This window comes from Tamandua tetradactyla, chromosome 13 (assembly GCF_023851605.1).
Source record: "Tamandua tetradactyla isolate mTamTet1 chromosome 13, mTamTet1.pri, whole genome shotgun sequence".
Classification (NCBI taxonomy): Eukaryota; Metazoa; Chordata; class Mammalia; order Pilosa; family Myrmecophagidae; genus Tamandua; species Tamandua tetradactyla.
In genome coordinates this window covers 88,677,982-88,696,038 of record NC_135339.1, presented here as the reverse complement: position 1 = coordinate 88,696,038, position 18,057 = coordinate 88,677,982, and the positions used below count along the sequence as shown (strand labels likewise).

The 18,057-nt window shown below is 42.5% G+C and overlaps 1 protein-coding gene across 1 annotated transcript in view; it reads left to right on the top strand.

The window, feature by feature from the left end:
- Positions 1-18,057, top strand: part of ADAM12 (ADAM metallopeptidase domain 12) — a 357,082-nt gene that overhangs the window by 275,288 nt on the left and 63,737 nt on the right. The window contains exon 13 of the mRNA XM_077124465.1: positions 16,425-16,602. Coding sequence (XP_076980580.1) covers positions 16,425-16,602 — 178 coding nt within the window. The remainder of the gene's footprint in view (positions 1-16,424; positions 16,603-18,057) is intronic.

Here is an 18,057-nt window from a genome sequence, read left to right as displayed (position 1 = left end):
AAGGGTAAGTTCTAGGTTTCTCTGCACCAACCATGTCCAGAAGGGTCCACAAGGACAGGAATTATGTCAGTTTTGTTCAGTTGCAGAATCCCCAGCACGCAACACAGTACCTGGCACATGGAAGGAGCTCAGCATTTCCTGGGAGGGAGGGAAGGAGGGAGGGAGAGAGGAAAATGAACCAGATGGATGGATGGATGATGGGTTCTGTGGGTAGTTGGATGGATGATGGATGGAGATTACAATACAATGAGCTGTGCACAGAGTGAGGCCATCTCTTCTCCTTTTGTGTCATAGATTCTGAGGCCATTATCCTTTGTGCTGACTCTCATGTTTGCAGCATTACTGTTACCATTTTTTGTATTTGCACATGCATATCCTATATCATTCTACAATGAATTTGCAATAACTGACAAGAATAGGCACAGTACAATAAAAAAGGAGACAAAAATCAAATAACAAGCAACACAGAAGCTAAGGGCTGAGAACCTCAGGTAGATAGGGAGCTGAGGGCATTGCTTTGTGTGCACATGCCATGGCGATTGGGGTGACAAGAGCAATTTGCCATCAAAAAGTGAAGTCCTTGGACTTCCAGATTTGATTAAAAGTGCATTTCCTGTTGCAGACTCGCAGAGGCAGCAGAACCACTGACCTATCTGTGCATGTTTGCCCCTGGGGTAGGAGGAAAAGGCCACGTTTCCTCGGGGATGCAGATGGTCCCTGGTTCATCCCCGGATCTGTTTATATCTGTGGGCCCATGGATGGCCAGCAGCCTCTGCCTTAATAACACAGACCTCAGCTAACGGGCTGATTCTGATGGGGTGTGTCCCCCTGACCCACAGCTCCTTGCCCTTCTTGCCTGGGCTCAGAGGAGACAGCCAGCACCATCACGGGAGTGAAAAGTCCACCTTCTAGTAACGTCCAGAAGCCTCTGGTGCTTCTCAACTGACCGGAGCACAGCCAGTGTCTTACTATATTAAAAATTCTGGGAAATTACATTTGCAATTTAATCGCTTTCCAGGGAAGGGGGAGCAGAGGTCAGAGTTCACATGTTAAGAACATGAATTATAATGTGCAGCAGATGGCTCAATCCTGGGCTGCAGGTGTTTGCTATTAACAATTGAAATGTCCTACCAGGGACATTTTTGATCCTACCCTCCTGGCTGGCAATTTCTGCAGCCTCTGCGGCCCATCTGGTGGACCCACTAAGTCAGCATTCAGCTACGATGCCATCACCTTCCATTCCTGGAGCCAACATGACGATGAGTTTTTCCATCAAGTTCACCCTGGGTTCCCGTTCCATTCTTTGAGCCAAAGCTCTGAGTACCAGGCCCATGTACACCCTTGGGTGGGCAGAATCTGTTCCCAACTCAGGCTCCACCCCTCTGCCTCCCTGGCCCACAGGGTCCCCCATCCCATGCTGTGCCTGTGGGTGCCTGTTTGCTTCACCCACCGCTTGTTAGGGCCTCACCGGGTTCAGAGCCTCCTGGAGGTGTGCACGGTCTGGCCCCTGCTGGACCTCAGGTGAGCTGGAGGAATCCCGAGGCCTGGCCTGTGTTTTCCATTACACCAGAGGCTTTTAGAGAAGTTGCTTGAAGGTGTGCTCGAGATCGAGGAGCTGGACTTGGTGTGTTGCCTTTCCTTAGCCCCCACTCTGGGGAGCCCGGAGGCACCTGGGGGCTGCACACTGACACTGAGGCTCCTGCCTCTGCCATCAGGGGGCTAAGTCAGGGCCAGTGCTGCCCCGGGGACCCTGCCCCTGCCCTGGGGATACCTCCTGGCAGCCCCTCCTGAAAACGCCATGTTAGCCAAAGGTGGTGTGGGTGAGTGGAAAGATTATAGGCCTCTATGTCTGTCTTTAGCTCCAACTCTGAAACTGCCTGATCTTGGGAAGTTACTGGCTCGCTGAACCTCAGTTTCCTCATCTGACTTGAAGGGCTGTTGGTGAGGGAGGATGTGCACCAGACTTCTGGCCCACGGCAGGAGCTCAGTAACCAAATGGTAACCACCGTTAAATATCTTCCCACTATTCTTCACACATAAGGCAGGAGGAAGGTTAAAAGCCCCTGAAAAGGGCAGGATGTTTTGCAGCCCTGCCGCTGAAGACAAGTTCTGGCACCGTGGGTTGTAAAACCACTGCCCGTCCTAGAATATCCTGGCCCAACAGGACATCTTATTTGGTTATATGTAAGTGCTGCACGTGGTGGTCATAGTCTTTGTTGCTGGACCTAATTGTGAAAAGACCTAAAGATTTTTCTTCTGAAGGTGGCCCTAGGTTTTTTCTTTCTGCTGTGGAATTTGGCCCCGCAAAGTCCATCCCATCTATGGCCGTTCTACCCTCTGGGTGTAGGAGACCCTGGATCACACCTGGGAAGAGAAGATGGTATTAGTCTGGGGATTCTGCAACTAAAGGGACAAGGAGTAAGTAAAACTGGCTCCAATGCTTGAATTGCTGAGTCATTTTTGTGAAGGTCTCCAAGTAGTTGTTGAGTGGTACCCTAAAAAGCAGGGCCCAGGCCTGGTCTGTTGTCAGCCAAACCCCCAGCCTGAGCTCTGTGCCTGGCCTTGGAAGGATGTGTGAGGGCGGATGGTGTTACATGAGCTCCAGGAGAAGGAAAGAGCTTTTGGGAGAAACTTCCAGGAACCTTAAGCATAGCTGCCTGGCAAGTAGCAGCCATCTAAGCAGTGTTTCTTGTTTGTTCATGTTGGTTAATTTGTGGTTTATGCTTCTTAATCCACATTCTCGTTGAACTTAAAACCTGGCCTTTCCAGGATGGAATGTGTCTCTTTACTACTTGCATATAGCACATGTGCAGTTGTTGGTGTTTCCATTTTGCAGAAGAGAAAACTGAGGCTTAAATGGAGACTCAGGCATGGTCTTCCAAGTGCTGACTCATCAGCACCTCCTCTATGCCACATGCCCAGCAGGGGAGACCCTCCCAGGCCTGCAGAATCTGTCGCTTCTTCTGTGAAGAGAAAATAAAACTCCGCTGTAGTCTGCAAAACAGAAAGCAGTGGGAAGCAGAGTGTCAGCAACGTATTTTCCAAAGCCAGTTAGCCCTTGAACTTTAATCATTTATCAGCTGTGGACGATGTGAGGGTTTTGTGTTGTTTTTGTGTGTGTGTGTGTTTTATGCAATCAATTTAAGCAGAGAAATCTGGATGGCTTCCCGTCCCCACTTCCTACAAGATGTTGGTTTTTCCTGTCACACAGTTGTGTCACCTCTGAGCTGTTCTCAGCAGCTGCCAAGGCTGTTTCCTCCTTCTTCCCCGGGTCATCTCCACCGCTGTCGTGCAGTCCCCACGCAGGCTGGTGTCAGCTGCAGAGCCCGGAGCTCGGAACTGGGGCTCATCAGGGTCGAGCACAGGTGTATTAATGAGGCAGTGGGGTTGAAGGGAAGCAGCAGAGCTGTGACCTGCAGCCCTGATGAATTCAGCCTGAGTACAGCTCCCTTCCCTGCTGCCTAATGTCCAACAAGAAAAGCAGCTGTCTTGGGCTAATTTCCCAGAGAGCTTTTGCAAGGCAGATCACTCCCAACTTCTTCTGTCAAAGTTGATAAATCGGCTTGGTGCGATGCACCCCAAGAACACAGCAGCAAAATCCACAGTGGGCTCCTTCAAGAAAAGAATTTTCTGACTGCAGATTTGTCAAAGTAAAAGTAACCCCTAATAATGTTTTACTTGGCAGCTTTGTAATGGCTAAGATATTAAGCCGTGACTGCATTTAGGGTGGGAAGCCATTAGCAGTATAGTGGAGGTGGTTTTGGTTTTTCGTTTTTGTGTCTGTTTTTTCCCAAAATCACCCAGCCATCAGTTTCCTCTTTTTATTTCTGATTTTGCATTCAATATGGTAAATTTCTCCAAAAATATCCCTGGGACTTAAATATTAGAGGAAATAATATCAGAGATACACAAATGTATCTTACAGAGAAGACAGGCTCTGACTATTCTGCCGTGACCTCTGAGATAAATCCTCTGCCTGTGAAAACCATGCTTGTTCCTGGGTCCCTGATGGAAACATTCTGAAGCGTTCTTGTGCCAAGAGAAGGTGCCTGCAGAAGCACTGCCTCTCTGAATAATTCTCCAATTTTATTGCATTGCACCATTCTATCATTGCTATATGTCCATTCAGTTAGCTGCGGCCTGGACATATCCGGAGTGAGCCATTAGAAGTGTTGCGGGCATGCACTGTGGCGAGCTTGCCGAAAGCTCTGGAAGAAAGGATGGCTTGTCTTTTTAAACTACCGACCATGAGTTCTAGAAGGAGAACTGGGATGCTGTGAGCAGGCACATGGCCCAATTCAGTGTTTGCTTCAGCGATGCGCCAGGGAGTAAAGCTATAAAGTAAGAAAGGGAGAACATTTGCATCCTTTGAATTATGAAGCAAGCGGAGAGAACACATCACCCCATCAACAATCAGCATCTTTCTTGGCACCTCAGTTAGCGTTCAGGGAGATGATCCATCACTCAGTGCATTTATAATCCTTAAAGGTATTTGCAAATTCATTTGTGATTTAAATTTGGCTCTAAGAGACAAATACTCAAAGGAGTTAGCATATGTTTAAAATCAGGTAAGGCTTTCAACATGCTGGGTATGGGCTTTTCTTAAATAACGGAGCTGTGGTGTAAAACAGAACCGATTCTAAATAACATGCATGTAGGTTGACGTGTGGTGAACCTGGCTTGCATTTCTTATTTTTTTGACATAAATCGGTATGGCTTTGTCCATATGTTATCTTTAAACAGTATTTGTATTTTGAATCTTCTCAGCTATTGGCAGTTGTTCCCAAACTTTAATGAGCCTCAGAATCACCTGAACCATCAATGGATGAATAAACAAACAAAATGTGGGCTATCCATAGAATAGAATATTATTCAACCATAAAAAGAAGTGAAGTCCTGATATATGCTGTAATATGGATCCTCCTCGAAAACATGATGTTGAGTGAAAGAACTCAAACATGAAAAGCCACATATTGTATTATTCCATTTATATGAAATGTCCAGAATAAGTAAAGTCTATAGAGACAGAAAGTTGATTAGTGATGGGCAGGGGCTGCGGGGAGGGGAGAATGAGGGTGATTTCCTGATAGGTGCAGGGTTTTTCTTTGGGGTAAGGAAATGTTCTGCATTTAGTGGTGAAAGTTGCACAACACTGTGAATGTACTAAAAGCCACCAAATTGTACACTTTAAAGAGGTTTCAAATGGTGACTTTATGTTATATGAATCGTACTTCAATTAAAAAAAAAAAATCACCCAGAGGGCTTGTTTAAGCACTGGTTGGTGAGGTCCTAAGCCACAGTTTTTCTGACTCAGAAGGTCTAAAGTAAAGCCTGAGAATTTGTATTTCTAATACATCCTCAAATGCTGCTCATATGGCTGGTCGTGGGACCACTTTGAAAACCACCGTTCTAGGCAGAGGCTGGCTAGGGGAAGGACTCATCGTCTGTATTTAACGAGGCTCATCAGGACCTATTGAGCGCTGTCCACATTTCAGCTGTTCACTGCAGGTCATCCTGCTGAGCTGACAACAGTAACAAAGAAAATGGTTTTTAATTACTGAACTTGGCATCAAAAGACTTGGTAAAATCTAGCCTCTGCCATTCCCTGATGAACTCTTAAACAAACTGCTTCACCTCATTTGTGAAATGGGGATGACAACACCTGTCTCACTACACTGTTTTATAAATTGAAATTTTAAGAAACTACAAAAGAAGAAAAATATTACTGTGAGAGAGCAGGTACCCAATAAATAGTTATTTTTTAAACAATATTTTACCCACTTCCTACTCCTAGGAATGTATAATCTGGTGGAGGGTATAAGATGACATGGGAGAGGAAACTTTTGACAAAGTATTAGACTAAAATTTTACTTAGTAGACTCCGTGTGGCATAAATATGAATGTGTCTGAGGGCTTGAATTTTTCATGGACCCCTTCCTGGAGCTGTTGAATCTTACAGTGGGCCTAGGAGAATAGATGGAGAGGCAGTGGGAGGAGAAGACGTGAGGGCACATGTCCAACAGAGAAAGCACTTGGCAGAGGCCAAGAAAGGGGGCAGTAGGCAAGGCTTGGGCTGCACTTCAATCATCTTGAGATATTCTTTGGAGCTTTGAATATAATAGACATTTGAAAGCTGTTTTCTGAGTGAGTGATTGAATGAATGAGGGCATGGTGAATCCACGCAAGTTTAGTTCTCCCTTCATCTATAGTTTAGAGGCAGAGTTGACACCTAAAAAGTAGAATGATGACTTCCAGAGAAGATGGTGGCTTAGCAAGACGCGTGGGTCTTAGTTCCTCCTCCAGAACGACTACTAGGGGAGTAGAAATGATACAGAACAGCTCCCGGAGCCACAACAGAGATCAAGAAGACAGCGTACCCCATTCTGGAACAGCTGACTGCTTGGGAGAACCTTCTCCGGTGAGATCACCGAGGGGCGCGGGCTGCCCCGGGCCGGGGCGACAGGCAGCCAGAATCCCTCCCTCCCTCCTTCCCGGGCCGGCTGGGAGAATTGGACAGGCGGTCCCCTCAAGCCGCGGCGGCTGGTGCCCCCGCCAGGCACGGCCCCCGGGACCAACTGAGAGAATTGGATCAGCGATCCCTAGGCCGCGGAGAACGATGACCGGGGTTCCTTCCAAACACTTGGCTTCCTGGTCCGGCTGGGAACAGTGCACTCCCCCGGGCCGCAGCAGCTGGCGCCCTCCAGCCACGCTTGGCGCCCCGGGCCGGCTAGGAGATTCGGACGGGCGATCTCACAGGCTACGGCGGCTGGCGACCCTCCCCCCGTTCGGATCTCAGGGCCGGCTGGGAGATTCGGATTGGCACTCTTCCAAGTCGCTTCGGCTGGCAAACCTCCCCCATGGCGAGAGTTTTCCAAAGTTAAAGGACCCACAGCACCTTTCACTGGTGGGACTCACAGACAAACGAGTGCCACAAGCGCCACCTACTGGGCAGGATAAGAAAAACAGAACCCAGAGATTTCACAGAAAAATCTTTCAACCTGTTGGGTTCAACACCCAGGGAAATCTGACTAAATGCCCAGACGCCAGCAGCAGAAGATAACGGTCCACACTCAGAAGATTGAGAATATGGCCCAGTCAAAGGAACAAACCAATAGTTCAAATGAGATACAAGAGCTGAGACAACTAATGCTGAATATACGAACAGAAATGGAAAACCTCTTCAAAAACGAAATTGATAAATTGAGGGAGGACATGAAGAAGACATGGGCAGAACAAAAAGAAGAAATAGAAAAACAAAAAACATCACAAAACTTATGGAAGTGAAGGACAAAGTAGAAAACATGGAAAAACAATGGATACCTACAATGATAGATTTAAAGAGACAGAAGATAGAATTAGTGATTTGGAGGATGGAACATCTGAATTCCAAAAAGAAACAGAAACTATAGGGAAAAGAATGGAAAAATTTGAACAGGGGATCAGGGAACTGAAGGACAATATGAAGCTCACAAATATACGTGTTGTGGGTGTCCCAGAAGGAGAAGAGAAGGGAAAAGGAGGAGAAAAACTAATGGAAGAAATTATCACTGAAAATTTCCCAACTCTTATGAAAGACCTAAAATTACAGATCCAAGAACTGCAGTACACCCCAAAGAGAATAGACCCAAATAGGCGTTCTCCAAGACACTTACTAGTTAGAATGTCAGAGGTCAAAGAGAAAGAGAGGATCTTGAAAGCAGCAAGAGAAAAACAATCTGTCACATACAAGGGAAACCCAATAAGACTATGTGTAGATTTCTCAGCAGAAACCATGGAAGCTAGAAGACAGTGGGATGATATATTTAAATTACTAAAAGAGAAAAACTGCCAACCAAGACTTCTATGTCCAGCAAAATTGTCCTTCAAAAATGAGGGAGAAATTAAAACATTCTCAGACAAAAAGTCACTGAGAGAATTTGTGACCAAGAGACCAGCTCTGCAAGAAATACTAAAGGGAGCACTAGAGTCAGATATGAAAAGACAGAAGAGAGAGGTATGGAGAAGAGTGTAGAAAGAAGGAAAATCAGATATGATGTACATAATACAAAAGGCAAAATGGTAGAGTAAATATTCTCCAAACAGTAATAACACTAAATGTTAATGGACTGAATTCCCCAATCAAAAGACATAGACTGGCAGAAAGGATTAAAAAACAGGATCCTTCTATATGCTGTCTACAGGAAACACATCTTAGACCCAAAGATAAACATAGGTTGAAAGTGAAAGGTTGGGTAAAGATATTTCATGCAAATAACAACCAGAAAAGAGCAGGAGTACCTATACTAATATCCAACAAATTAGAATTCAAATGTAAAACAGTTAAAAGAGACAAAGAAGGGCACTATCTACTAATAAAAGGAACAATTAAACAAGAAGACATAACAATCATAAATATTTATGCACCGAACCGGAATGCCCCAAAATATGTGAGGAATACACTGCAAACACTGAAAAGGGAAATAGACACATCTACCATAATAGTTGGAGACTTCAATTCACCACTCTCATCAATGGACAGAACATCTAGACAGAGGATCAATAAAGAAATAGAGAATCTGAATATTACTATAAATGAGCTAGACTTAACAGACATTTATAGGACATTACATCCCACAACAGCAGGATACACCTTTTTCTCAAGTGCTCATGGATCATTCTCAAAGATAGACCATATGCCGGGTCACAAAGCAAGTCTTAACAAATTTTAAAAGATTGAAATCATACATAACACTTTCTCGGATCATAAAGGAATGAAGTTGGAAATCAATAATAGGCGGAGTGCCAGAAAATTCACAAATACGTGGAGGCTCAACAACACACTTTTAAACAATGAGTGGGTCAAGGAAGAAATTGCAAGAGAAATTAGTAAATATCTCGAGGCGAATGAAAACGAAAACACAACATATCAAAACTTATGGGACGCAGCAAAGGCAGTGCTAAGACAGAAATTTATTGCCCTAAATGCCTATATCAGAAAAGGAGAAAAGGCAAAAATTCAGGAATTAACTGTCCACTTGGAAGAACTGGAGAAAGAACAGCAAACTAATCCCAAAGCAAGCAAAAGGAAAGAAATAACAAAGATCAGAGCAGAAATAAATGAAATTGAAAACATGAAAGCAATAGAGAAAATCAATAAGACTAGAAGTTGGTTCTATGAGAAAATCAGTAAGATTGATGGGCCCTTAGCAAGATTGACAAAAAGAAGAAGAGAGAGGATGCAAATAAATAAGATCAGAAATGGAAGAGGAGACATAACTACTGACCTCACAGAAATAAAGGAGGTAATAACAGGATACTATGAACAACTTTACGCTAATATATACAACAATTTAGATGAAATGGACGGGTTCCTGGAAAGACATGAACAACCAACTTTGACTCAAGAAGAAATAGATGACCTCAACAAACCAATCACAAGGAAAGAAATTGAATCAGTCATTCAAAAGCTTCCCAAAAAGAAAAGTCCAGGACCAGACGGCTTCACATGTGAATTCTATCAAACATTCCAGAAAGAATTAGTACCAACTCTGCTCAAACTCTTAAAAAAAATCGAAGTGGAGGGAAAACTACCCAATTCATTCTATGAAGCCAACATCACCCTCATACCAAAACCAGGCAAAGATATTACAGAAAAAGAAAACTACAGGCCAATCTCTCTAATGAATATAGATGCAAAAATCCTCAATAAAATTCTAGCAAATTGTATCCAACAACGCATTAAAAGAATTATACATCATGACCAAGTAGGATTCATCCCAGTTATGCAAGGATGGTTCAACATAAGAAAATCAATTAATGTAATACACCATATCAACAAATCAAAGCAGAAAAATCACATGATCATCACAATTGATGCAGAGAAGGCATTTGACAAGATTCAACATCCTTTCCTGTTGAAAACACTTCAAAAGATAGGAATACAAGGGAACTTCCTTAAAATGATAGAGGGAATATATGAAAAAACCACAGCTAATATCATCCTCAATGGGGAAAAATTGAAAACTTTCCCCCTAAGATCAGGAACAAGACAAGGATGTCCATTATCACCACTATTATTCAACATTGTGTTGGAGGTTCTAGCCAGAGCATTTAGACAAGAAAAAGAAATACAAGCATCAAAATTGGAAAGGAAGAAGTAAAACTATCACTGTTTACAGACGATATGATACTATACGTCGAAAACCTGGAAAAATCCACAACAAAACTACTAGAGCTAATAAATGAGTGCAGCAAAGTAGCAGGTTACAAGATCAACATTCAAAAATCTGTAGCATTTCTATACACTAGTAATGAACAAGCTGAGGGGTAAATCAAGAAATGAATCCCATTTACAATTGCAACTAAAAGAATAAAATACCTAGGAATAAATTTAACTAAAGAGACAAAAGACCTATACAAAGAAAACTACAAAAAACTGTTAAAAGAAATCACAGAAGACCTAAATAGATGGAAGGGCATACCGTGTTCATGAATTGGAAGACTAAATATAGTGAAGATGTCAATCCTACCTAAATTGATTTACAGATTCAATGCAATACCAATCAAAATCCCAACAACTTATTTTTCAGAAATAGAAAAACCAATAAGCAAATTTATCTGGAAGGGCAGGGTGCCCCAAATTGCTAAAAACATCTTGAGGAAAAAAAACGAAGCTGGAGGTCTCACGCTGCCTGACTTTAAGGCATATTATGAAGCCACAGTGGTCAAAACAGCATGTTATTGGCATAAAGATAGATATATCGACCAATGGAATCGAATAGAGTGCTCAGATATAGACCCTCTCATCTGTAGACATTTGATCTTTGATAAGGCAGTCAAGCCAACTCAGCTGGGACAGAACAGTCTCTTCAATAAATGGTGCCTAGAGAACTGGATATCCATATGCAAAAGAATGAAAGAAGACCCATCTCTCACACCCTATACAAAAGTTAACTCAAAATGGATCAAAGATCTAAACATTAGGTCTAACATCATAAAACAGTTAGAGGAAAATGTTGGGAGATATCTTATGAAACTTACAATTGGAGGCGGTTTTATGGACCTTAAACCTAAAGCAAGAGCACTGAAGAAGGAAATAAATAAATGGGAGCTCCTCAAAATTAAACACTTTTGTGCATCAAAGAACTTCATCAAGAAAGTAGAAAGACAGCCTACACAATGGGAGACAATATTTGGAAATGACATATCAGATAAAGGTCTAGTATCCAGAATTTATAAAGAGATTGTCCAACTCAACAATAAAAAGACAGCCAACCCAATTACAAAATGGGAAAAGGACTTGAACAGGCACCTCTCAGAAGAGGAAGTACAAATGGCCAAACGGCACATGAAGAGATGCTCGATGTCCCTTGCCGTTAGAGAAATGCAAATCAAAACCACAATGAGATATCATCTCACACCCACCAGAATGGCCATTATCAACAAAACAGAAAATGACAAGTGCTGGAGAGGATGCGGAGAAAGAGGCACACTTTTCCACTGTTGGTGGGAATGTCAAATGGTGCAACCACTGTGGAAGGCAGTTTGGCGGTTCCTCAAAAAGCTGAGTATAGAATTGCCATACGACCCAGCAATACCATTCCTGGGTATCTACTCAAAGAACTTAAGGGCAAAGACACAAATGGACATTTGCACACCAATGTTTATAGCAGCGTTATTTACAATTGCAAAGAGATGGAAACAGCCAAAATGTCCATCAACAGACGAGTGGCTAAACAAACTGTGGTATATACATACGATGGAATATTATGCAGCTTTAAGACAGGATAAACTTATGAAGCATGTAATAACATGGATGGACCTAGAGAACATTATGCTGAGTGAGTCTAGCCAAAAACTAAAGGACAAATACTGTATGGTCCCGCTGATGTGAACCGACATTCAAGAATAAACTTGGAATATGTCATTGGTAACAGAGTCCAGCAGGAGTTAGAAACAGGGTAAGATAATGGGTAATTGGAGCTGAAGGGATACAGACTGTGCAACAGGACTAGATACAAAAACTCAAAAATGGACAGCACAATAATACCTAATTGTAAAGTAATCATGTTAAAACACTGAATGAAGCTGCATCTGAGCTATAGGGGTTTTTTTTGTCTGTCTGTTTGTTTGTTTGTCTTTTTTTTTCTTTTTCCTTTTCCTTTTCTTTTTTTTTTACTATTATTATTTTTTTTCTCTATATTAACATTCTATATCTTTTTCTGTTGTTTTTGTAGTTCTTTTCCTAAATTGATGCAAATGTACTAAGGAATGATGATCATGCATCTATGTGATGATGTTAAGAATTACTGATTGTATATGTAGAATGGAATGATTTCTAAATGTTGTGTTAATTTCTTTTTTTTCTTTAATTAATAATTAAAAAAAAGTAGAATGATGAGCTCAGTATGGCTGAGGGTTTTCTTGGCATTATGTCATGTGGAATCAAATTGAAGTGATATCAGTCTTAATGACTGTTGCATTGGTAGAGCCTGTCCATGGATGTTTGATCCTGTGCTGGGCAATGTATTCTGTACCTTGCTTAGGCACATCTTTCATGCAAACCAATTAACTGTTCATTGACCCTTGAGACACTCAACTAACTGACACCCGCTGTGTTCTAGGCACTATTTTATCAGTGGCTATTTGAGATGTGAAGAGTATTCAAATATGTGTAAATTAGATTTATGTTGTAATTAGAGGAATCTAATATTTATTACTTTCAAATTTCCCTTGTCTCTTGAGACATGAAATAGTTTTAGATCATTAAATTCTGTTTTTGGAAAGTTTCATTTGGGTTAGATAAAATTTTGAGGTTCTTTATTCTACAAATCAAGTGACTGAAAAAAAATCAGAGCATGAGAAGGGGGATGTTGAGCAGAACTTTGCTTATCAATCAAAAATAATTTAATAAAAAGGGGGAAATAAGAGATTAATATTTTTCAGCAAAATTCCTTTAGTCATCACCAGTGCCTGCTTTGTACATGGCCAAGTGCCCCGTTTTATGGTACTCTCTTCACCAACAGTATGATAGCCAGTGGCTTAGGAGCCTTCTCTTGAGAAGAGGTCACCTCTCTTAGTGTGTGTTATTGAAGCAAGAGTTTCAACCATTGAACAAACTCTTCCAGGCCAGCCACACCCCTCCATGCACCTGTGAGCTGGCTGGTCCCTCTATATGGAATGTCCTTCCCTGGACATGCCCACAGCTTGTTCCTTCACATCTCTCAGGTGAGGAACTCAGATACCACCTCTCCAGTGAGGTCTTCCTAAAGTCTGCCAAATATTCTCTTCCTCTTGTCTGTTATGTGGTCTCCTTAGCACTCATCACTAACATACTACATTTTACTTTCTTATCTTGTTTATTATCCGTTTGCCCTACTGGATTACAAGCCTCACAAGGGCAGGGATTTGGTATGTTTTGTTCACTCCTATATCACCAATGCCTAAAACAATGCTTCGTGCACAGTATTTAATAAATATTTGCAGGCCAATTTATGATGAGAGATAGGTTGCTCTGCTTTTTCTTCCTGAGCCCGACTTCCTCTAACTGCCCAAAGAGGGTTCAGGAATATTCTATCAGAGTGAAATGATCTCCTGTCCTCCCTGATGAGAAATCATGAAAGAGATGGAATCAGTAAAGATGTTCTCCAGGCAAAGACTCTCCTATCATCATCATTTGTCACCAAAAGAGAGGCTTAAATGACAGCAAAGACTTTTTCCATCTTCATGTAGAGGAAATAGCAGGAATGATCATTGACTCAGTCCAAGGAGAAGACACTGGCTGGGAAAAAAACTGGCTGACCTTCCCAAGGGATCCACTGGGTCACTCTGAGCAGCTCAGAAAGACCCAGATTGGAGGGAATGAAGAGCATCTGCTTATGGTAGGAACTGTGAGCCATGACCTGGAGTTCCTGAAGAGTTAAGTATATGATTCTGAAGGCAGGCGGAGCTTTTGTGAACGCAGGCCACGTGGTAGAAGGCCCAGCTCTGTGCTCAGTGCACGTCAGTGGATTCATTAATTACTCACTGGGCATTGGAGGAGAACATTGGTGCTTTAGTATTAAAGCTGAGGCACCCTCCGGGAATCAATGCCAGGATGTAGTTCCTTAGAGCCAGGTTGAAAACCTGTGAGTTGGATGAATGTTATCTACCCAGGGTTCTAAATGAGAAGGAATTTTAATAGCATTTGGGGTTTCTCCTTCAACTCAATAGGAAAAAGCAGGGGAAATTGTAATGTATTATTACAGAGACAACTGTACTTCTATCTAACAATATCTAGCACAGACACACAAAAAAATATAGTTTCTTTTCTGCTCTCCCAAACACTCTGAAGTTTAAACCCTCCATGTAAACTGACCACATTCATTTTTCTTTGTTTCTTTTTTTTTTGTTAATTTCACCGCCCCCCCCCCCCCCAAAAAAAAATGGATCTGTTATTCTTAAAGACCACAAGGTGGGGTGGATGTGTTTGAGTTCAATGTGTGGCACTGCCCTCCAATCCCTGGCACCAGAGCTTAAATGGATGTTTTGGCTTATTTCTGAAGCAGGGTGACACCTGGCACTCTTTCTTTCCTTGGACTTCTCTTGACGACTATTTTTCATGCTGAAAACCCTTCTTGAGGCTGGCAATTTATCCCACAGGGTCTTTTCTAATTAGCTCTTAACATTTTCTAGAAATCCGTTCCTTTCCAGAACAAACTAACGATACTTCATTGCAGCACCACATCACGTTATCACCGAGTGGGAATGGTGTTTAGGCACGTGGGTCAGGCGCTGAGGAACATATGTGTACTAGAAAACCCCTCAAATGTAGGAGAAGGTCCTTTTCTGCACCTTGATGAAGCTCATTTCATTTCAAAGAAAAGAACCACTTACAACCCCCTGTGTAATATGTCATCATCTTCTCAAGGCAATGCCTTTCTAAATTGACAAAATTGCAAATTTTCTTGAAGATCATTGTTTGTACATAGTAAGCATCATTTTGATCCCAGGAATAATCAATCTGTCTGTCAAGTAAAATTATCAAGATTTCAAAAGGAACATTGCTACAGGACCACATTAAGTCCTGGCTTATTCCCTTTGCATCCAACAGAGCAAGAGTTGCATTTATTAATTTATTTGTAGGTCAGAATTATACTCCCGGGTTAATAGCCTGAGATTGATGACACTTTGGAGGGCTAATGCAGTATCATCAGTTTGGCAGTAGAAGTTGTCATGATTTCAGAATATTTCCAAAATTCAATCATTGCGTGATAGTTAGAATCTATTGTCTTCAAGGAAACGTAGCAGCGTACATGGGTTTGGCCAATTGATTGGGATCCAGTTATAATGTCATCCTGAAAATGTCTCCATGGGGAGAGGGTTCCTGGGCTTACTGGACAGCAGACCCTGCTTCCTCCCTAAGTAAAAGTTTCTGGGTTTCTGGCACATTCAGCGTTGAGATCTTTGCTGCCTCGAGACATGGGAAAATTCATTTGTAAAAGAGAACAAGACACACAATTAATGTTGGGTAACATTGATCTTAATAAAATAAACTTTTTCAGTGGCTTCACATAATAGAAATGCGTTCCCCTTTCTCATGATACTGTGGAACTCTAGGCAGTAGGTGTCTTCCCTCCTCATGGGTCAGGACCAGATTCCAGATCCGGCTCGTTCATCTCCTAGGATCTTGGAATATCCCCATTTCAGCTGGCAGAAAGGGAGAGAAAGGGCAAAAAGATGAGACATTCACTTCTGAAAGACCTTTGGCCTGAAGTCACCCCCTCACTTCTGTTCATGGTCCATTGCCAAGAATTCGTTTCACTGCCCACCAGATGGTGGGGCAGGGCAGCCCCCCAAACCCAGCTGTGCTGGACAAAGGGCCGGGCTGTTAGAGGCAGAGCAGTACCTGTATTTCCAGACCACCTCTGTTCTCTCCTGGCTGTCGTTGGAGGAAGTGGTGACTTGACCTCCACAAACCTGAATGCCAGTATCAGCTGGCCATGACCTGTGGGCTGGGGATGGGTGGAAGAGTTGTGGGAATGGAATTGCTAAGCACAGACACTTGGACCTCGCTCTTCTGTGCCCTTTCCAATAAGGACAGTGGTCTGTCTTTATATTACAAGCTCCAGACGGTAAGAATTCACTTTCGAGAGTATCATTTTCCCCAGAACTATTAATGATAACTGTAAAGGAACTGCCTAAATTTGTTGATTTGAAAAACACTGAAAGATCATTTCTTTTTTGTTATTAAAGTGCTTCACCATCGGTGGTGTAAAGTAATGTACAGGATTGGACTTGAGAGCCTTGTTTGGCACTGAGTACTTACATCTCTGTTCATTGAAACGAAAAGTGACTGCTGGGGCAGATGTTGACAGTGGTACCATGATTAGCAGCACAAGACAGGTGGGGAAGGCCGTTCCATGCCCAGGGGGCTTACTTTCTCTGGGTTCTTCTTTCTTTCTCAGGTACCCGTTTCCCATGGTGTTCAGCAGTTGCAGCAGGAAGGACCTGGAGACCAGCTTGGAGAAAGGAATGGGGATGTGCCTCTTCAACCTGCCAGAAATCAAGCAGCCCTTCGGGGGCCAGAAGTGTGGAAATGGATATGTTGAAGAAGGAGAGGAGTGTGACTGCGGGGAGCCGGAGGTGAGAGAAACATTTCTAGAACATTTGCCTCATATTCGTGGCTGACAAAGAAGCAAGAACTTGGAGGAATTGTACAGCCAAATGAGAGTGCTAGAAATTCAGGGCAGAGAAGTCCTATCTGGCCACCTTGAACAAGCCTTACAAGCTAGGATGGCTTTCTTGAATATTAACTATCTCACAGGGTAAGTTGTTGACTTGATTTTCAAAGATAGTCTTCTCTATTGAAGGGCGCAATATTCTCGGCAAATGAGGACAAGAACAATAAAAAGGCAGTTAGCTTAGAATTTGACAGAAAAGAAAGACTTCGAATTCTGGCTTCAAATAGCCAATAAGGACCATTTCTTTCTCTTTGTAAGGCATGCTACTAGAGGGGAATTTGAATAAGCCACATGCATTTTTAACCAAGAACTTCCTCTCGAGTTTAAATTCTGCCTTTGCGGTGGCAGCCTCCTCTGTATGCAGGACCCAAGGCTCCCAAGTCCTCTGCCTTTCATTCTTGTTTACTTTCAGAAGCAATAAGCGAAAGCAGGGAACATTTTTATCCAGCAAAGGGCTTATCTAGCCCTGTTTTCCAGCCTATGTTTCTATTGGGCCCAAGATAAAGTTAATCAACATAAAAATTATAACAGCCGCTTTTCAATCTCTGAATGATCTGGAGAGGGCAAGAAAAAGAGAAGACACAGTGAGAACTCCTAGTAAAACAAATGTCCCCTCAAGATTGGAAGGGGTCATTTTTAGTATAAATCAAAGCATGTAGTTTGTACAGCAGGCACTGTACGTGAGACCTTATGCTGAAATGGTAGACAAGTTCAAGGCAGGTTTAGCTAAATTCACAGAGGGGCTTATGAGGGCTTAGGAAGACCACAGCTTGTTTGGCTGCCCTAAAAGGGAGACAGAGGAAGGGAAGTATGGAGACTCTGGGCATCTCTTATGTTCCTGTGTTTATCACACAAATAACTGGTTAATAGAATCATCATCGTATCCTAATCTCCAGGTCTCAGGGGTTTTTCATTCCAGCAGGAATGATCTTGGTCTGACAGTTCCTGCAAGGATGTTCAGGGTAAAGAAGTATCAGGAGGTGGGGGAATAAAGGTTGTTTGATCAGATGTTTTTGTACCCTTGCCAAACTCAGGATTGGTCAACATTAAGGGCATTGTCCTTGGTGGCCACCAGTCTTTCTTATGGTGCACAAGGAGTGTTTGCCACGCAGGAGCAAGTCCTAATTATGATGTTACAGAAATTCCTTTTAAGACCAGTGAAAGAAAACGGGAAACCATCGTGAGATGGGTGTGCGAATAAGAAATTCCTTGGAGGCCTTATTGATGACTTGAAGAAAGAAAGAAAATTAGTTTAAATTACCCATATTTCTCAGGAGAGTGCATATTGACTTAAAATGTTCTGTCTTGGATTTGAGCTCTTTATAATTGTTTATTAATTTAAGTAAATTTGACAGCT